General features: G+C 42.7%; 1 protein-coding gene across 6 annotated transcripts in view; it reads left to right on the forward strand.

Moving 5' to 3' along the window:
- Window positions 1-21,614, forward strand: part of ITPR1 (inositol 1,4,5-trisphosphate receptor type 1) — a 327,038-nt gene that overhangs the window by 19,102 nt on the left and 286,322 nt on the right. For all 6 annotated transcript variants that reach the window (XM_053897548.1, XM_053897549.1, XM_053897552.1 and 3 more), the window contains exons 3-4: window positions 3,692-3,799; window positions 8,673-8,743. In XM_053897548.1, coding sequence (XP_053753523.1) covers window positions 3,708-3,799; window positions 8,673-8,743 — 163 coding nt within the window. In that variant the 5' untranslated portion in view covers window positions 3,692-3,707. The remainder of the gene's footprint in view (window positions 1-3,691; window positions 3,800-8,672; window positions 8,744-21,614) is intronic.

A 21,614-nucleotide genomic window follows, 5' to 3' on the forward strand; every position in this document is an offset into this window, starting at 1 on the left:
TATACGGGGATCCTTTGCTTTGCTGAGTTTACATTTTGAAGTCCTAGAATCTTTCAGTTCGACTTCATCTGACTAAAAAATAATAAATAGCCAGCATTGAGTGAAAGTCTACCAGTCTCTGTATCAGGTACTTTTCAGGCACTATTTCATCTGTTCCTTACCATAATCCCTTGCAGTTAAGTGTTATCCTCATTTTACAGATGAAACAAAAACAGGTTTAAGTGGGCCGGATGGCAGTGTTGAGATAATAATAATAGCTTGCACCCAGAAAGAAGATTGGAGCTCTGCACCTGACCATCCGAGCCTTTTCGAATATATCGTGGACCGACTCAAAGTTGATTAGCAAAGAGCCCTGGGTGTCGTTAGAGTGTTTCACCTATCAGGGTCTTGCGGATCAAGGTTGGTGCTGGCTGTTTTTGTATTAGGGGGTCCCCGGCCGGGAGCACTGGGTACTGCTGTGAGAAGTTGGCTGGCACAGATGGTCCAGGATCAGATAAAGAGACAGGTTCTCCCACCCTGTTATAAACAACAGGAAGTCTTCCAAAAGATTGCTCCCACGCCCATCACTCACTGGCTGACTTTCCCTCCAGGCTCCAGAGGCCTGTTCTGTTGACTTTCCTGGCCTTTGTTTTTCCTTCTAGGGTAGGGCTGATGATGGCCCCAGGACCTTTCCTCCCTCTCTTCCTTATCCTTCTCCTCTTCTTACACTTAACTAATGATAGATGAGGGGAGCCCTCCAAAGCTTTCCAGCCAGACCAGTCCTTTTTGAGGGGACCTACGTCTTGAGGCCCTTAGGGAAGACTCTGTAGCGCCTTCCACTTCCTGTTTTTGGTTGTTTCTTTAAATTGGGGACCCCTGGCAGATTTCCCAGTTGAGGATCATTAACTATGGTGGACATACTGATCATTGTTTTCTGGGAAAACTGTAAAATATGGCTAAAGTTGACTTAGTTGTCTGCTTAACAAACATGGTTGGGAAGGTTAATTTCCTTTTTTCTGACTTACCAAAGTGTTGTGTGGCCATGGTAGAAAAATTAGGGAACACCGAGGTAGAAGAACTAGGAAACATAATTGTACAGAACACAGAAATTCAGGTCTTCATAATCTTAATAAGGATGGCTGATGTTTTCGTCCATGTTCCAGGGGTCATTGTTGATGAGAAGCTCTGCTTAAGACTCTGATGTGACTTAAAACCCTGGCCTGGGGCATCTTCACATCTCTGGATCTTGGTTTCTCCAACAATAAAATGAGAATAATAGTTGTATCCACTTCATGTGGTGGTCGTGAGGATTCAGTAAGAGAACATGTGTAAAGCCCTTAAGCACCACCGTGAGCCTGATGATGCTTGATAAATGTTAGTCGTTATTATTTGCAATGGTAGCACTGCAGAACTGTGCTAGAGAAACACTGTGTTCAGACATCTATTTCAATTATCAACTGCAGGCGATACTGAGTACATCATTCCAGAACACTGAATTATGTCTGCTTCTTTCCATTAGGGACCTGGAATCTTTCAGTAAGGTAACCAGGAGGTGAGGAAAGTTGAGAAAACAGGGGTCACACTGCTATTTACTGGCCTGATCTCCACGGGGGCCAATTTGAAGGGCAAGCCCAAAAGGACAGAGTTAGGCCCACTAGACAAGGCCTCCTTGACTGAGCACATCCCTGCTCTCCTGTATCCAGGCTTCTCCTGTGTCCTTCTGGGAGGCCAGAGTGTGAAGACACAAATTTGGTCTGGCTCAAAATTCAAACAGAACTTGATTTCCAATAATCAGTCCCAGACGTATGTTGACTTGCTGACCCCTTATGATGAGGCTTTTAAATATAAGCACATAAGGGAAATATTAAAGTCCTTAGTGTTTTCCACTTGTGCAGCTTTTTCGGGTGTTGTTTAAAACACTGGTTTGCCTTTTAGGTATAAAATAACCAGTTAGGAAGAAATAACAGACTTGATTCTGGAGAGTGGGTCTTGGCTGGCAAATTGTCCCTCTACACATGACTTGTGTGTCTTTCCACAAGGTTTACAGATGTTGGCTGTTTTTTTGGAGAATGTGTTCTCACTTGCTGTCTTTCTCAATGCATAAGTTCATGTTCAGTGAAATGTTCCTTCTCTTGCTATATCTGGGTTGTTTGGAGGGATTAGTTTTTCCTTGTAGATTCTCAAGCAGTGAACTGAGGTTATTTAACAGTTCATTTTTAGCACCTGGCACTCCTGCTGAGTAGGAGAAATACTTCCCTAGGTTTCCTGATGATCATTGCTCCATGATTTTTTTTTTTTTAATTTTTTTTTTTAATGTTTATTTATTTTTGAGACAGAGAGAGACAGAGCAGGAACGGGGGAGGGTCACAGAGAGAAGGAGACACAGAATCTGAAACAGGCTCCAGGCTCTGAGCTGTCAGCACAGAGCCCGACGCGGGGCTCGAACCCACGAACCGTGAGATCATGACCTGAGCCGAAGTCGGACGCTTAACCGACTGAGCCACCCAGGCGCCCCCATTGCTCCATGATTTTAACCAAAAGAAAACTTGGTGCCCAGAAGGCAATTCCAGAAGAGAATACTTTTCCACGCCATTACAAGTCTTGTGGCTTTGCAGGTGAATGATTTCTAGCTGGGGAGCTGGAGTAAAGACATTGGAGAAGATGCTTAAGAGGCTCTGGGTTTGGAGGAGAGATTCTGGAAAGACTCGGTTTACTCCATGCATCTACACACCAGATGCCTGAGGAAGCCATGGAGTGTTAGCTGGGGTCCACACCAGCGCACTGTTTTCCCACATAACTGAGCTTGTTTTTTAAATGTCAAAATTTTTATAATTGGCTCCCACTCCTCAATATTTATGGCCCTCATGAAAGCTGTGCCTATGAGTCATGTCAATATTTTTGTTGGTGTGTGTGTATGTGGTGTGTGTATGTGTGTGTGTGTAATGACTTCTGGGCTGTGGAGAGATTTCCTGGAACTTAAGAGTCTTTTCTAGGACTGCCCCTAACTAGCCGTTATGTATTCCTGACCAGGGTTGTTACCTGACCTGAGCCATCTTATTCTTACCTGCAGGGTTTGGACCAGGTGCTAAGATCCTTTCTCCCCAAGTGTTTGGGTGAAGGGTAAGAAGGGTAAGAAGGAAAGAAATTGAAATAGCATTTGGATGAAGTGGGTACCGTTGTTGAATTTTTAAAAGGCCACTAGAGGTTTGTGGTATTTGTTACTAGGTTTCCTTTTATTAATTTTGTTGCTTTGGTACCTCAGCACAGGCACAGCCAGACCCAAGTTTTATACCAGGTGTTTCCTTCTGACTTCACATTGCCTGAGGCAGATTGAATATGTTAATGTTTCATAAGTCAGACTTTCCAACTCCTTAATCACTGCAGAGTTGTTGGCTGACTTCCATGCAGTCTTTATATTCACTATTCATTATCGAGGGTCCTCAATTTGTAGAGTTGGATTTGGGTGTGGTTTTGTTAGAAACCAGCGTTATTGTGGTTGGAATATCTTGAAATAAATGATATATGGAAAAAAATGTTGTTGCATATGTCCTTGCTTGGCTCATTTAATTGCCTGCCTGTCACACTCTCGTTTAAATTTGACTTTTAAGTAGGGCGCTTCGGAAAGTTGAGCTAAGCCAACTCTCAGTGACTCTTTTCCCCCCTCTGAGCATTTCTTTCCTTCTAATAACGTTGCATATTTTACTTTGTCTAGGCTTTTCGAGAAAGACATGTCTGACAAGATGTCTAGTTTCCTACATATTGGAGACATTTGTTCTTTGTACGCGGAAGGATCGACAAATGGATTTATTAGCACCTTGGGGTAAGAGTGCCTGATTTCTTGTGTTGCAGGTTTTGTTTAAGACCTCATAATGCCAGCTTAAAAACTGATTTTTCTAAGATAAGAATGTTACTATTTGACTTGGCTTTCCTAGGAGCATTTGGAATCATAATACCAAATCTCAGGTTAGCCAAGTTTACCTCTTACACAAAAGTACTGTTTTCTTGTCAGTTCTGGAAGAGCAAAATCTGATTAATTAGGACTCTTACAATTCAGAATTTACTATAATTTCCTATTCACATACAAGGGGGAATCATAAGGGGAAAAGTGTGAAGTGTATGGGATAAAATTTTAATACTATTTTATACAGACCTGAAAGAAATGCTTTTTAGCTTTCATAAAAACTCTTATTTTCTTTGTTTTTTAAAGTTTATTTATTTGTGAGAGAGAGTGCGCACGCACAAACAGGGAGGGGCAGAGAGAGAGAGAGAGAGAGAGGGACAGAATCCAAAGCAGACTCCAGGCTCGAAGCTGTCAGCATAGAGCCCAAGAGGGGAGCCCAAGAGGGCTCAGACTCATGCACTGTGAGATCATGACCTGAGCCAAAGTCGGATCCTTAACCAAAGCCATCCAGGCACCACACAGTTGTATTTTCAAATGTCATTTAAGCGAAGACTAGCACTTCTTGGATGCTTATCTCTTTTCTTTGAAGTAGAACCTTTTCCTAGTTTACTTATTTATTTATTTTCTTTTTAAATTTTTAAATGTTTGTTTATTTTTGAAAGAGAGAGCATGAATAGGCTAGGGGCAGAGAGAGGGGGAGACACAGGATCTGAAACAGGCTCTGGGCTCTGCCTACAGCACAGGGGCCTGAACTCCCCAAGTGCAAAATCATGACCTGAGCAAAGTCAGACGCTTAAATGACTGAGCCACCCAGGTGCCCCTAACCTTTCCTATTTTAAATTGATGTACGCATTTGAGGGGCACCTGGGTGGCTTGGTTGGTTAAGCGTCTGACTTCAGCTCAGGTCATGATCTCACAGCTTGTGAGTTCAAGCCCTGCATTGGGCTGTATGTTGACAGCTCAGAGCCTGGAACCTGCTTCAGATTCTTTGTCTCCCACTCTCTCTGTCCCTCCCCTGCTCGCACTCTCATCTCTCACAGACGAATAAATGCTAAAAAATTTTAAAAAAATAAATTGCTGTACGCATTTGAAAATTACATATTGCACAAAGTTCTGTAAATAAGATTTTTGTTCTTTTGTGATTTCTTCAATTTTTACCCAACTTGTAAGAGTGTAACTACATTCCATAATGTCCTTATTGGATGATCTTCTCCCTTTTCCTCCTCCCATTGTCTGCAAGAGGAAATGAGAAGTGAAATAGCCCCAAAGGCAGAGAGAAACAGAATGGAGAATCAAGATGGTTAACTCCAGAAGACAAAGGAATGGTCTTGATTGTCTTTGTGTAGAAAGTAGTTAGGCCCCAGGGTGGAATTGTTGAATTTGGCAGGAGCTGATCTCAAATGGGGGAAGGAAAGCCAACAGCTTCTCCAAGAACCTTATTCTTATAGCAGCCAGAACCTCTCTTTTAATAACAGCTATTATTGAAAGCATGCTTGTTCTCTGGTATTTGTGCAGAATGGATATTCTCAGGCTGTCATTCAGGTCACTCTAGCCTCAAGGAACAAGTTACTTCGGATGTAGAATCTTAGTTAGCTCAGTTGGACCTTGTTGTAGAAAATGTTTGTTTTCAAAAGTCATCTTGATCACCAAATTCACTAAGTGTTTGTCAGTTCTTACTTTTCTTAACCTCTCTACACCAGAGACCCACCCTTCACAACTTCTCTTCCGTGGCTTTTGGCTAAGAGGCCTTCCTGTTTGTGCGTCTCCAATTGCCCGTTTTCTCTTCTTGGCTGAGTCCTTCCTTTTTCTGTTCCTCATGTTTGAATCTTGGATCCTCTGCTTATTTCCCAGCGATGGTAATAAATAGGAGTAACCCCTTACAGGAGTCCTATGGATGTTTATAGCACTGTGCTCCGTACTGTATATACATCTTGCCTTTAATCCCCAAACACCTCTTTAGAGTGAGCATTATTATTATTCCTCTTTATGGAGGCAAAAACCTCTGAGCTTCTGAGAGGTGAAGTCATCTGCCCAAGGTTTCACAGCTGTGAACAACCTTGACTCCAGGACCAGTGCTCGTAGCAGTTGCCTTGAGAGGGGTAGACTTTGCATTCCCTACCTTTCCTGACAATCCGTGTTGTCAGGCAGAATCGGCTCATCACCTTCCTCGCTGTCTGCCCACAGCTCTTACTCCTGTGGATGCCTTATTAAACCCCAACCCCACCTTATGCCTCATCTCTCTATGGCCCTGATTTCTTTTAATGGTGCCATTGCCCTTCCAGTCACCCAGGCTTACTTCCAGTTGATAGCTGAGCCCACTTGTGGCAGCCCCTGAAATCTTAGTGCTGCCTTTCCCTTTGTCCTCTTCTTCGAGAGCATCCTTTCTTAGAATTTTTATGAGGTACGAGTTCTTTGCTTTATAAGAGTTTCCCTCAAGTATTATAAACAAATTAATTATAAGGTTCCTTCTCACTTTTTCTTAAAAAATTTTTTTTTTTAGTATTCATTTTTGAGACAGAGACAGAGCACAGGTGGGGAAGGGGCAGAGAGAGAAGAAGACACAGAATCTGAAGTTAGGCTCTAGGCTCTGAGCTGTCATCACAGAGCCCGACTCGGGGCTGGAACCCATGAACTGTGAGATCATGATGTGAGTGGAGGTCAGACACTTAACTGACTGAGCCACCCAGGTGCCCCTCCTTTCTTTTTCTCTAATGTGAAGATGGCCCATTTTGAATTTTGGTCTCTACTACTTACCTCAGATGAGTTTTTCCTTGGTTCAAAATGGACTTGGAAAATAAAGTTTGGCCTTCTTCTTCCTTTTAATATTTGTTAACATTTATGGGGTACTAGTTGTGAATGACAGTGAATGACCACCAGTTCTTGTAGAACTTGGCATTCTAACTCCCCAGTCACATTCCATTTGTATAGATGGCAGTTATCTCCCACCTGGCTGTCTTGACTCACTGAGCTTTAGAACTTGAATCGGACCTTGGAGAGTCGGGGTGTGTGCACATGCTGTGTAGAGGTGTACTGCAGAATCACCTGAGGAACTTGTTAAAATTAGAAGTTCTTGGGTCCCATCCTGGAACACAGCTTTAGTAGGCCTGGGTATGGTAGGGACCTGGTATCAATATATTTTATAAACAAATGGAAAGTCTGATGAACATATCCCTATTTGAGAATCCTTGAGCCCAACTCTTTGAGTTTTACAGATAAAGGAACTGAGACCAGGAGGAATCAAGTAATATAGTCACAGTCCAGCTGCTAGTAGATGGCAAAGTGCCATCTTCAATTCATTTGTCTTCTGGCTTAGCCTGGGGCCCTTTCTCCTACCCCTTGTCCTTGTTTGAGAACTTGATGAGTATTTAACCCAGCTGTACATTAAATTCCAAGACACTCCCCCAGTTCACACATTATATCAGTTCTGGTGGCATTACTGTATTTACATTCATAGGGGCTCCAGGTGGGAGTTGGAAATGTGCACATTCTGCTCGATTTTTGCATAAAAGCTCAAGCCATTGACCACACTGTTGTTCTTCTTGATGGAGAAAGGTCTTGCGTCTTAGAGTTGAGGCAAGCTGCTGGTGGGCTACTCCAGTCACTTTGATTCACCCACTTTGATGCACCGAGCGCCTTGCCTGGGCAGGAAGATGTACTAGGCTTGGGCATCTTTTGGATCGCACACATTTCTCTGCCCCCAGGGAGCTCATAGCCTCCTGCACCATTTGTGCTTCAGTCCAGCGAGGTAGGGAAGACAGGAGGAGAGTCAGGGAATGCCTGGTCCAGGACAGGCTTGGCAGGGAGACCTTCATGGAGAAGATGAGGGCTCTGAGTCAGTCTTGAAAAACGGTCCAGGAGGGGAAGTGGAATTTTGGAGGAAGCAGTGGTAAGAGTAAAGGCTGGCTAATGGTACCTTGCTTTTGGGAAAAAGAGCAGCACAGACAAATGGAAGAAACCCTGGAAATCCATAGTATATTAGCTGGGAGCAAGTTCTGTAGTCACTTGGAAATGACCAATACTAGTGTTAGGAACTTGGATAAGTCATTTAAACTTCTCACTCTCAATTTGCTCATCTGTTCAAAACACACAGTATTTTAAATAGGTTCTTCTAAAAGAATCGTGTAAGTTCGATTGGTCAGTCTGGATTTCTAAATACAGGGTCTGTATATAATTGCGGGCTGGTTATTTATAACTTTTTGTACTGTTCCCCACCTCTATTTCAATTTCCAGTAGTTCCATATGACTGTCTGCTAGCAGCTTCTCAGATGGCCTCAGGCACAGTTAGTTCCTGACTGAATTTTGTTGTCCTTTCTCTTAGAGCCCTTAGATTGGATTCTCTTCATTAGTTTGCCTTTGTGGCTCCTGTGCTAGCCTTGAGCTCCCTAAGAGCAGGGCCTGGTTCATATTTGTCCTCACACCTCAGAGCCTAGCACTGTGCCTGGCACCAAATGGGCCCCTCATCCACCATGAGTTGAATGCACTCACCCCTTGCTATCCCTCCCGACTTCAGCATTACTGCATGTTGTGCTCAAATCCATCATGGACGTGGTTAAGGGAAAAGAGCCATAGAAAATAGGAGGTTCATGTATGCATTGCAGGAGCACAACCTGGGATTGTGGATTAGGTTTAGCTCCCTGCATGGCAAACCTCTCGTGTAAACAGCTCCCTGGCAGGAGAACATGGCCATATAAGTTTTGCACAGGAGCAGCCCTGGATGTACAATTTCTGCATAGTGCTTAGGTTTTATTTTCTTAGACTTGGCCTCATAGAATGTTTATCTTTGTCTTCACAGCCTGGTTGACGATCGTTGTGTTGTACAGCCAGAAGCTGGGGACCTTAATAATCCACCCAAGAAATTCAGAGGTAAGTTGATGACCTTCCTGGAATGGGTACCCTGCTTTAATTGAAAATTCATCAAGTGTGTTGCTGTGTGTGTGTGTGTGTGTGTGTGTGTGTGTGTGTACGATTGCTTATGCAGATGTGAGTTTAATAAGCAGTTGTAGGTTAATTTGCTTACATTTTTTTTAAAAGTATGATTTCAAGTCCAAGCTTTGTGACCTTTTGAAAATGCATAAATAAGTTGAACGTCAAGATTGGAATGGCTTTTATTAGAGCCTTCATGTGTATATTGAATGCATGTTGGTCAGTGTAAATTTAGCTTAAACGTTTACATTTGTGCAAGTATGTCCCTGAACAAGATTTATCGATCTGGTCACAAGGAAGATGTGTCATTGAAGCAGATCTCGCTCTGCCTTAGGGGCTCTGGTATTTCTAGATGCTTCAACCTGGAGTGAGGAGTTCTTGATTATTGCACTTATTTTTTGAAGTAAAAGACCTCCACATGACAGCCTTACTACCAGAAGCTCCCCACCACTCCTGGCTTGCTTTTCTTTTCTTTTCTTTTCTTTTCTTTTCTTTTCTTTTCTTTTCTTTTCTTTTCTTTTCTTTTCTTTTCTTTTCTTTTCTTTTCTTTTCTTCTCTTCTCTTCTCTTCTCTTCTCTTCTCTTCTCTTCTCTTCTCTTTTCTTTTCTTTCTGTTTTTGAATGTTTATTTTTGAGAGAGAGAGTGCGAGCAGGGGAAGGGCAGAGAGAGACTGAGACAAAGAATCCGAAGTAGGCTCCAGGCTCTGAGCTGTCAGCATAGAACCCAATGTGGGACTTGAAGTCATAAACCACAAGATCATGACCTGAGCCTAAATTAGACACTTAACTGATTGAGCCACCCAGGTACCCCCTGGCTTTTTAAGCCTCTTACATTTGTTATTTTCCTCCCAAGGTAGTTTACTTTTATTCCAGAAGGTGTTTAAAATATAATTGGTATGTTAAGATGATAAACATTTTGTTTTTCTTTCTTGTTTTTGTGGTTTGTAGTTCTCAACTCTAGCTGCATAGAAATATCTGGGAGAGATATACAATTAAACGGATACTTAGGGCCCTGCTCCAGACCAATCAAATGAATCTTGGAAGGTTGTGGCCTGGGCACGGGCATTTTTTTAACCTTCCCAAGTGATTTCTTTACATTTATTTTGAGAGAGAGAGCACACGCGTGCACGCATGAGAGCGTGTGTGTGTGTGAGTGTGTGTGTGTGTGTGTGTGTGTGTGTCTGAGAGAGAGAGAGAGAGAGAGAGAGAGAGCGAGCACGAGCGGGGGAGGGGAAGAGACAGAGATAGAGAGACTGACTACCAAGTAGGCTCCACTGTCAGTGCAGAGTCTGATGCAGGGCTCGAACTCATGAACTGTGAGATGATGAGCTGAGATCAAGAGTCAGGTGCTTAACCGAATGAACCATCCAGGTGCCCCCACAAGTGGTTTTTTGTTTTTTTTTTTTTAAATGATGAACTGGGGTTGGGGCTCCTGGATGGGTCAGTCGCTTGAGTGTCTAACTTCAGTACAGGTCATGATCCGAAGGCTTTTGAGTTCTAGCCCCACATCAGACTCTGTGCTGACAGCTCAGCTTGGAGCCTGCTTGGATTCTGTGTGTCCCTCTCTCTCTCTGCTCCTCTCCTGCTTGTGCTCTGTTGGTCTGTCTGTCTGTCTCTCTCAAAAATAAATAAACATTAAAAAAATACTGACCTGGGGTTGAGAACCCATTGGGTCACTATTTGACTCTTGGCCTTGATCCCAAAGGGCTCAGACCTTGCCATTTTCAGGTTGCATCATTTGAGTTATGAGTTCTTATTGTTGGTAGATGTAGAAACTGTAGTGATATAGCAACTGTTTGGATAAAAGCTAAAGGACTTAGAATAAAATAGAAGGCAGACGTTCAGATGGAGAGAAGGATTTAGAGATATTTAGTGTTGAGCTGCCTCCAGTTGGCATGAGACTATCAGGAGAATGTTTTCACCTGGGAGGTTGGGGGGGCAGGAGGGAAGACTATTGAAAAAAAATTGTTGGTATATGCCCCTGTGACAGGATCCTGAGGCAGCTCTGGCCTCAGTGGCCTTTTATTTTCAACCCTTCATCCATGACTTTTTCAGAACAGAATCCTGAATGTAGCAAAAATGAAAGATATGATCTAATAGTCATAAGCCAGTTACTTATAGGAATAATTCTCTACACTGAATAATAAAATATGCCTCAGTTTATCTTTTAACAGGGTCAAGCTCAGTGGACTCAGTGCCAAGTGCTGTGCTAAGGGCTCTGCTAAATTTTTAGCTCCTGGATTGGTCTGTCCGCCCTGTGAGGGGACTGAAGCCCTCTATGGTTGACGTTAAGTATCTTGTCTGGGGTCACATACCTGGGGATGGATGGAGTAGGAGTTGTAGTTCTCAACTTTGGCTGTACAGTCAGTTGTGGGACTTTGAAAAGTAATAATGTTTGAGTCCCACACTCAGGGATTCTCATTTAATTTGGCATTATTATTATTATTATTATTATTATTATTATTATTATTATTATTTTAAAAGCTTCCTGGGTGATTCTCCTGTGTAGCCAAGGTCAAGAACCACTGCTAATGTAGCCTAGGCTATAAACCACTGGCTTTATTACTTAAGGGTGAGCTGGTTGAAGTGTGGCTTTGCAGTTGGAGCCAAATGCAGGGAGCTCATTGCTAGTGTTAGCTCTATCCCACTCTGCACGCAGGCCGTGATAGCTGGGAAAGGAACCTTGAGAAAGATGTTAATGCCCTGTACAAATTTAACCAGTGGCTATTTGAATATAGGTTTAGAATGTTAAATAGGACCATACCCACAGGAAGTCAGAAGACATATTTGTTTTCCTGGCACTAGGGTAAAAGTGCTTGTGCTTAGATGTGTATCTGGTGGCCGATTTGAAGGGGCTGTTTGGAGATAAAAATGACAATCTGATAGAGGCCTCTTGGAAAGAACCGAACTTTGTTTATGGCCTGGCCTGGTTCTACAGGTAGTCACATGACAGCAACTTGATAAGTTGACTCCTTTTCCTCATAAATTAAAAATAAAGGTTTCTAGGTTGTGAGGTGCTTTGCACTTGTGGGAAAATCCGGTTCAAAACAAGCTTTGCTGCAGGCTTTTCAAATGTGGGTCAGGACTGCCTGAATTCCTCTTGCTGCACTGGAGGGCCCCTGCACGAAGGTGAGGGGCCCAGGCAGAGTGCCAGGAAGATCTCCTCCACCTTGGAATCTGGGCGAGGACTTAAACACTTTCCAAAGCAGCCCTTCAATTCTGGTGTAGCATTCTTTGAAAAAAGATTTTTTTTTTCCCCTAAAATGAAGAAACAGATTTCTCTTTTGGAAGGGATTATTGCCTTTCCAAATACAAGTGCTTTTTGAAGTTGAAGCCATTTTGATGTTTAGAAATCGTGCATAGGGCATTTGGGCAATTTGGAGGCATTTCTAGTCCATTTCCTTGCCGTGCCATTACACCGTGGAGTTGAACAAACACATATGGAAAAGTGAGATGCTGGCAAGCAGCCGGATGGGATGATGGAGTCTTTATCTGAGCAATCAGCAGAGCTACATTTAGTCATTCGGATTTGTTGTTGCTTCCATTGTTTCCTTGCCAAGTTATTTCCTATATTGAGAACCATCATAACCTGTTCTTAAGTAAATGGAAACCAAAGGCCTATTTATGTAATGCTCCCTGTGGCTTCTGACTTGGGGTTTTTAATTTTGTGGGCTCCTCTTAAAGTCTGCCACTCTAGTGATTAATAGCATAGGCCCTAGGATCAGGCTTTCTGGGTTCACATCCACATTCTAATTTCTTAGCTGTGTGACCCTGGACAAAATGTTTAAGCTTGGTTTTCTGTGAAGCTTGGTTTTCTCATCTGTAAAATGGGAGATTATATGAGTCGGTACCTCATACGGTTACCGTGAAGATTAAGTGTGTGTTTCAAATTTAGCAGCGACAGAGCCTGCCCTTGAGTTAAGGACAGAGTAAGCTTTATTTACTCCTATCTTTTCATTCCTGGTACTTCTTACAGAGGTTAGTGCTCATAAATGTTGGCAGAAGGGCATCCTATATATGAATCCTTTAATGATATGAAAATAATTATTGTTTGTCTTTTTGTGTTTAAATGCTTTTGTGAGTAGGGGTTTGCACAGGGCCCCAATGGCTTAGGTTTGAGTCCCAGGGTTCCTGTATGCAAGCTAAGTGACCTTGATAGATTAATTTTTCTAAGCTTGTTTCCTCACCTATAATATGGGGGAAGAGAATTCCTTCCCTTTAAAGGTAATAGGATCGATGATAATAAGGGTAAAGAACCAATCAGAGTACTTGGTTGATACCTAAGACCTGCTCAGTGACTGATAGCTGTTATTTTTCATAGTAGATGGAAAAGAATTAAAATCTTGATACACTTGCTTCTTCCTGATAGGTAAAAGTACATTACCAAGTATATTGCTTTTGTGGTGATTCCCTTGAATATATCTCCTGCCCGGAACTTCATCAGTAGGAAGAAAGGATTGGGTGCACATCTGTTTCACGAAAATTTCACAAGCTTCTTTGATTATCCAAAAGAATTTTGGACAATATCCCCTGTCCTCTAGGTGATGAGAAGAGCTGAGAAGTAGAATAATTCAGTTACTTTAGCCCTTTAGTTAATATAGTACCATTTTAAAGTGGAAGTGTCCATGGCAAGTAAGACAGAATCTCTTTTCTTGCTGGTTTGTGTTGGCTTTGCCTGTGATCTTGAAAGAAGGAAGACAAACATTAGATTGAAACCGGCAATAGAAACTTTGTGGTTAGAGAATTCCTTTCTTGAGATGATGTTTTCCTCTTCCACCCCCACCCACCCCTTCCCCCTACTAAATATAACAGCATCTTCTCTAAAGAAAAGAAGGAAATTAACTACCATTCTTATTTTGATCCTACAATCTTTGCTGTTTTAAATGTAACCTCCAGGGGTGTTGGAGGAGCAACAAGGTCTGGGGTTTTCCGGAAATAAGATAGGCATTAGTATTGAACACGCTATTTATTGTGTAATCTGCTTTTTCAGAATGGGGCAATGGTAAAGTTCTTACCCTCAAAACTTGATCTTCTCCATTCAGTTCAAGAGGCCAATCTTTTTTTTTTTTTTTTTTTTAATGTTTATTTATTTTCGAGAGAGAGAGAGAGAGACAGACAAAATGCAAGCAGGGGAGGGGCAGAGAGAGAGGGAGACACAGAATCTGAAGCAGGCTCCAGGCTCTGAGCTGTCAGCACAGAGCCCGATGAGGGGCTTGAACTGACAAACCGTGAGATCATGACCTGAGCCGAAGTTTGACGCTTAACCAACTGAATCACCCAGGTGCCCCTTGACTTAATGTGTTTTTAACTACATCCAGGACAAGTTATCTTCAGGTATATTGTATATATGCATATGTGGGATATGCAAAATATTACCTACAGCTTGATGTGAGTTCTGTCTGTATTGAGAGCGAAGGTCTGGTCTGAGCGGGTATAACCTGATTCCTGGGCATCTCCAAGTTGACTGACAGCTCTAGATTGCTCAGCAAGTGTCCTGCTTAGCAGTGAAAGCCTGGAATCACAGTCTCCGGATCATACTGGGAAGAAGTCTATGTTGCTTGGCTATGACAAGCCAGTCTTGGACCTAAAGCTTGGCCATGAATTTGAAGGTCAGGCTTGTGGCCTTGTCACATTTACTGTTGTTTTCCACAGTCCCAGTGTGCTTGCACTGTGCCAGCCCACCTGTTAGGGGAGTTGTGGACTTAGGATGTCTTGATGGAGAGAAAGTAGTTTCATATCACACGCCACCCCCCAGTGGTTTTGAAAGGGGCTTCAGATAAGAATGGCATTTTTCATGGTCGGGTTATAAGTATTTAAGTAGCAGTGACCCGCTTACCTGATCATTGTTTGCCTGTGTTTAGGTGGAGGTAGGCAGTGGTTCTTAGCCCTTGTGGGAAAACTAAGACTGAAGTAAAGAGCATCATCTTATCTCAGAGCCAGTTTCCAGACCAGTATCTGCTGCCAACTGCTATGGTAACTTGAGGCAGTCATTCCCTCTCTGCAGGCCTCAGTTTTCCTATCTGTTAAGTGGAATGTAGGCGAAGTGACTTCCAAGATCTCTTTCAGCTCAGAACTTTGTGATTGGTGCCAGAAACAAGCCAGTTAACATTTCACAAGAGAGCATTGATGTTCAGGAGTCTGGTGCTGTCCAGAAGTAGGTTTTTATTTCTTTGGGATTGCAGATATCCTTTGATAAGATACGACAAAAGGATGGAAACAGCCAGGCCTTACTCTAAGGCCAGATGGGGACACAGCCCGGTCTTGGGTCACAAAGGTCTCTGGACTAGGGTGACCATAACAAACTCACTGGCTTAGCTTTCTTTCAAACCACCCTCCTTTGCTGCACGTTGCCTTAATTGTTGCTAGGCAACATTTTTTTTTTCTTTTGGCAAAGCATTGAAGGAATGAACCCATATCTTAGTTTTAAATACCCACATGCAAAGGGGAAGGCCTAACTTAAAATTTGTTTGTTCTTTTGATTCTAATCCAGGATGGGCCTCTCACAGTGGGGGTAAAGGACTTAGTTTCTGCCTGTCTTGTAAAATAAGGCAGAAAAACCCGTCTACTTGAGGTGCTTGTCAGGTATATATGCTTTGAGGCATTTTGAAGGTTTTGGGTGTGCATGCGCCTGCGTGCAGCTGCTTTGTAGGAAAGTCGCTTTTGTGTTCACAAAATCAATTCAAATTTAATAAAAAGATTAGTAGGTTTTTTATAATCTTCATTTCAGATTTACCAGCTTATCTCAATCTTGCACCAACAGACTCCATTCAAAGGGAACAACACTGTAATTTAAATCCATTCCCCAGGCAACATCGAATGCTCACAGTGTGTCACACATTCACTGGGATGATGCCTGCTGCTTGATTATGCTGGAGTCCCACACACTGCTGCATGTGTCCCTCACTGGATTTCTGCCTACTTGCTCAAAGCTTTGAGCTGCTTGTCTGAAGGCTCTGGGGCATCCTGCACATGGGCATAAGAGAGCTTGTGCTTACTCTGATGCCCTGGATTGCTTCCTTTGTGACTATCTGAGTGACGCATGGAAATTAGACCTCAGACCCCTGTTTTTATATTCGTTTACACGTAATAATTGATTTACTAATGGAGAACAGCTTTCAGCTCCAATGCAGAAAACACTTGCATTGCAATGGGAATGTTGACCTTGTCATGTAATTCAGTCTCAATATTGCTGTTGTGGCTTCCTCCATTCAGGGCAAAATTGATTGGGACAGCAAGCAAGTGTAATGGGGTCATATTGTCACGCTGTTACATGGTTTTCCTGAAAGTACAACATAGTGGTTGATGAAAGACTTTTTCTTAAGGGAAAGGCTTTTATTATCCTGTCTTCAGAGCATTGATGAAGATATGTGGTGAATCACTTGAGCTTAAGATAACTCATTTTTCTTTCTTTCTTTCTTTCTTTTTTCTTTCTTTTTTTTGACAGATATGGAAATTAGATTTAGGAAAACTCCTGGGGTCAAAGAAAAATTCTGTATCAAAATTGGTATTGGGACACAGTCTGGGTTTCCACACACACTATCTTTTAGGCTGCTGTGTTTGGGCCATAGATTTAAGAAGCATTTTTTTCCCCATTACCTTCTATATTTAATGGTATTGTCTTTTCTGTAAATAAGAGTGAATAGCTTGTATAGTGCATATGTACATTAAGTAGCTCAACCTGTTTAATTTATATACCTACCTTTATATGCATTAATCTGTTTGACCCTCGTAATAACCCCATAAGGCAGCTATAGGTAACCTTCTACAGGTGAGGGAGCTGAAGCACAATGTGTTGAATGTCTGGTCCAGGATTAGCTAGGTAGAAGTTCGCATACCCAGGCTTTGAACCCAGACAATCTGATATCAGAAACACCCCCTAATACCTACCGTAAACTGCTCTTAGAAGGGAACCAGTCTTTGGGGCACCTGGGTGGCTCAGTCAGTTAAGTGTCCGACTTGGGCTTAGGTCATGGTCTCACAGTTCCTGGGTTCGGGCCCCACATCGGGCTCTGTGCTGACAGCTCAGAACCTGGAGCCTGCTTCAGATTCTGTGTCTCCCTCTCTCTGCCCCTCCCCCCCCCCCCAAGGTGTCCGCTCTCTCTCACGCGCGCTCTCTCTCTCTCTCAAAAATAAGTAAAATGTAAGGAAAAAAAATTTAGAAGGGGACCAGTCTTCAAATATTCCTTCACTAAATTGCTGGTTTCTTGCTCAGGTTCCTCCTCTATTACCCCAAAATAAGTCCTTCTGAGATGAGCTGACAGGAACAAATGTCTACATACTAGAGGTACTAGCTACCTGCCTGCTTAACAACCTGGACTATAATATTTATCACAGCTGTTTTCTATTTTTGTTTCCATAGCTAGATTTTGGAGCACCTGGAGGGACCACATCTTACCCTGCACTTCTGGCCCAGTGCCTGGTGTAATGTCGGTCCTTAGTTCAAAGCTTGTTGGGAAAGAATTCATGTTTTTTCCTGAAAAGGTTTTCACTTTTCCCATTGCTACCAGTGTTTCTGCTAGTGACATTTTAGGTCAACAAGTGATTTTTTTTTTTTTTTTTACAGGGATGCCTTATACTGTTTTATCACCTCTCTCCACATTACCTGAGTCTGGTCTTCTGAAAAGATTTTTTTTTTATAGTTGACTTGTCTTCTGGAGTAGTGGACTGGCCTTACCTTCTGAGCGTACTTCCTCTTTGACCCCCAGTGTTTGATCTCTTTTCTCTCTCTGATGCCTATGGTTTTGAGATTCCTTGCCTTCACTAAATTCATGATCAAGAAAAAGATGTGGTTAAAGATCTTCCTCTTTTGTGCCTGGCCTCTTGGTAGGCTCATGGCCTACTTTTCTTCTTGACTGTTGAAACACCCCTGTGGTGTGGTAGGTGGTATTTATCCCCATTTTACAGTTGGGCACCCCAAGCCCAGAAAGGATCTGTAATCAAGCTAGACTCAGGATTTGAACCCACGTCTGGAGGGCTAGAAAGTCTCCACTGAACCACTCCAGTGAATAGATCTGTGCTGCTCAGTAAACATTTGGGGCCTCTTATCAAGTCCTGGGTTCCACATTTAAGAGGCATATTGCTCAGTGGGAATAAAGCTCAAGGAGGAGTAACTAGGAGGAAGGGTCGCAAAATGATTGCATTCATGTTGCCCAATGAGTAGTGGAGGAAACTTAAGACATTTTAGACCAGCTTAAGAATTTCTCACCTAAGCTCCTACAATGACCTCCTTGCTTGTTGCTGCGTTTCCCTCTTTGCCTGTTTTGAATGTGGGGGCCCCCCACTCTGATGCAGTGTTGCCTGCAGCCAGAGGAATCTGTGCAAATCTGATGGTGTCATTGGCTGCGTGGAGCCCTGGGTTGTTCCCTAGTTGTGCTTAGGATATACAACGTACTTCCAGGGTTCACAGGGCCCTGCATGAGTCACTCTGCTTACCTCTCAGCCTCATCTGCAGTCCCACGCCACGTCCTGTGCTCCCGCCAAACTGATTTATTTCTTCCTGGCAGTCACTGTGCTTGCTCTACCCTCTGGGCCTTTGCATGCCCTTTTTCTTCTCGCTGAAATGATCTCCCCATCTGTGTCCTTCCTCTTGGGTTCCCCAGTCCCCCTAATGCCCACCCATCCTTTAGACCTCATACATTCCCTCTGAAGTATCTTCACTGGCTTCTTGTGTGCACTTAAGCTGCTCCTCCTTTTCAAAGACTCTGAAGGCAGACTTCTTGGGTTTGACTCTCACCTCTGCGTTTTGCTGATCATGTCCCCTTGGACCCATTACGTACCCTCTCAGTACCTCTGTTTCCTCATCTTGAAAATGGGGCTATGATTTTATGTGTCTCCTAGTGTATTGGGGAGGATCAAAGGAGCCAGTCCGTGTTAAGTACTTAAAGGAGCAGCTGGCCTCTATTACATGCTATAAAACTCTTTGCTGTTATTGCTGGTTTATGACTTCACTCCTACCCAACTCTATCTTAACTGAGGTTAGAAATGAGGCCTGTCTCCCCTAAGGTTTTGCACAGGTCCTGGCCTATAGTAGGCTCTTAGATATTTGTAGAATAAATGAAAAGAGCCCTCTAAGGCACTGCTTCTGAAACTTGAATGTGTATAGAATCCACCAGGGGATCTTGTTAAAAATGCAGATTCTGATTGTGTAGGTCTGGGGTGAGGCCTGAGATTGTACCATTTCTGAGTGGCTGCCATTCTCTTGCAAGGCTCTAAGGACCAGTTGTCAATCTTCCCTTAATTTAGGGCTGTCATATGGAAGACGGATGTCCTGAGCTCAGAACAATAATAGAGAATTAGGGCCAGCAGATAAAAATGACCAGAGTCAGAGTTTCGGATTTAAGGAACTTGCTTCTGATTATAAGTGCCAAACAATTGCTCAAGGAAGAGGCCTGCTTCAAATGATTGAGTTTCCTCTCATTCAAAGGGGACTAACCATTTGTCAGGGATTTTGAAGAGGGAATTTCATTTTGGGGACAGAGGTTAGGTAGATGATCCCATTTGACCATAAGTGTCTGTTTTCCCACCAAAGGACCCAGCTGTTTTTTCTGTTTTGCTTCCTGTGGAAGCCTTGTGGTTGGGGGCGTTAGGTCAGCAAACAGCTGGGGAGAGGACAGATACACTCTCCAAGTGAGGAACTCTCAGGGATCCAATGTGTTCAGTCCAACCAGCAGATAACATTGCAAAGTAGTGGAAAGATGAAATTATTGAATATTGGAAAAGGTGAATGAATACAAAAACCAAAAATCTTTCTGAGTTACACTCCTGCAGAATCTGATTTTAATGACTGTGAGGTATGGTGGGGAGGCCATGGAAGGTAGTGGTTAGGAGGGCTGGCTCTGGAGTCAGAGGTGGGGTCAAGTTCCTACTCTACCTCTTAATTAGCTGAGTGACCATGGGCAATGACTTAATCTCTCTAAACCTTACTTCTCCAGCTGGTTACTATGGTTAATAATAGTATGGAACTGATTGAATTATTTTAGGCTGATGTGGTGTGTGCATATAGCACAGTTAGCAACATGCTGAGCCCAACCTAAGCACTCTGGAAGTGGTTGTCAAGTAGCTGTCATGACTAAATCTGCAATTAGCAGCTCTCAGGACATTTTTTATGAAGATCACACCTAGCCCTTGCCTTGTTTAACCATGATATGTTTGTTTTAAAAGTTGAGTATGTGGATTATACAAAGGTATCTACAACCACACTTTGACCTTTCTGAATTTCTTAGATTTTTATTGACTTTGCCTTATAATCAAGAGGGAGCTCTAGAGCTTGTGACCTTTTGAAGGGAAGCCATGAGGCCTTTTTTTCCTACTTGCACAAGCCTTGACCAGAGCTTCGGTTACTGATGGCGCATTTGCTCCAGATGGTAATCCTGCCTTATGTATAAAATTACAAGGCTAGCTGGGAGAGGAAGTTGTGTTTATCTTAACCCAAGCAGCAGGCATTCCAGCCACTCTTGACAGACAGGAGGAAGATATTGCCAATCTGCTGTTTTCCTGAAAGTCCTCTACCCCCACCCCCATGTGTTGTAAGTTTGGAGGGGTTCTTGCCAGTTAGCCTGCAGAGTGACATTCTCCCTGTCTTTGAGGACAGTTTAATTCTGAGGAGAAGGGATGAACCACTGGCTGCTTCCTTGGTCCTGTCAGCCAAGGCAGAGGAACCTCTAAGGCGAGAGGCCAGCATGACTCCTATAGAAGGCAAAAACTGTGCTTGTGTCCGTGGGCACTGGTTTGGGGAAATAAGTAGAAAGTGGCCATAGGTGTGGAGAGAAGAATTTGTCCCTTCAAAGAGTCAGTGTTTTTTTCCTTTACAAAGCAATAGCTGGAGATAAGTGCAGGAAAAACTCCAATTTGAGCAGTTGTAATAATTGAGAAAATAAATTGGGCAATTATTCCTCTTTTTTTAAATTTTAAAAGTTCCTTTTTTCATCTGGTATTTTTCCGGGTACATTTGAGTTCCAATTTGGGTGCTTCTGAAATGTCTTGATGTTTTGTGCTGCTAAAATTACATGTGTCTAAAAATGTTATCAGTGATGACACTTCTATATAAGCTCACTTGGACTTATGCTAGCAAATTTCTGTGACTGAGGTCCTCCCCCCTCCCCCCAACCATTCCCAGGAACATAGCATTTCAGGTAGAAGTAAGAAATAGAATAATCCAGCCTAGGTCTAGCCATCTAGTGGAGGCCTGTCTCTGGAGAACTTTGCCTCAGTTTTGTCGACACAGAATACTGGAGTTTTGTTGCCATAGTTTCAGTGAAAAATTTGACCTTAGCTACAATAACATACAGTTAGAAAGAACTAGCTAATCGGTTTTCTAAAATTAGTGTTCTCTAGTACATAAACCAGTAGGAACAGAGTATTTAATTAAATATTATACAAGAATATAAAAGCCCGAGGGAATGCAGTCCCTTGATCTGGGCAGGGGGAGGGAGGAAACCCATAATCGTGCTTTACTGCTCTCTTATTAGCTAGAAGAACTTTTTTTTCTTTCTTCTTTTTTTTTAATGTTAGCTTTGACTTTATTTTCAGATCTCTTGGGGATGAATATATAATGCTTGTTGAGACAGCAAAACAACATTCAACATTATTTCCAGTTGTCCCCTACAGGGTACAGACTAACAAGGCAAGAGGGGAAAGTGATGTTGGCTGGGACCCTAACAAGGATACTTGTGGGTGATCTTGTAGTTTGTGCTTGTTGAGAAGGAGAGGCATTTCGAAAGTTATTTCCTGTCTGAAATCTGGATCTTTTTGAGCATGGAGAGTCTAGATTCTTGTTCCTTTGAACACTTAATGTGTGGATAAGGAAACAGTGC

This window comes from Panthera pardus, unplaced genomic scaffold, assembly GCF_024362965.1.
Source record: "Panthera pardus isolate Hobbes unplaced genomic scaffold, ASM2436296v1 HiC_scaffold_8, whole genome shotgun sequence".
Taxonomy (NCBI): Eukaryota; Metazoa; Chordata; class Mammalia; order Carnivora; family Felidae; genus Panthera; species Panthera pardus.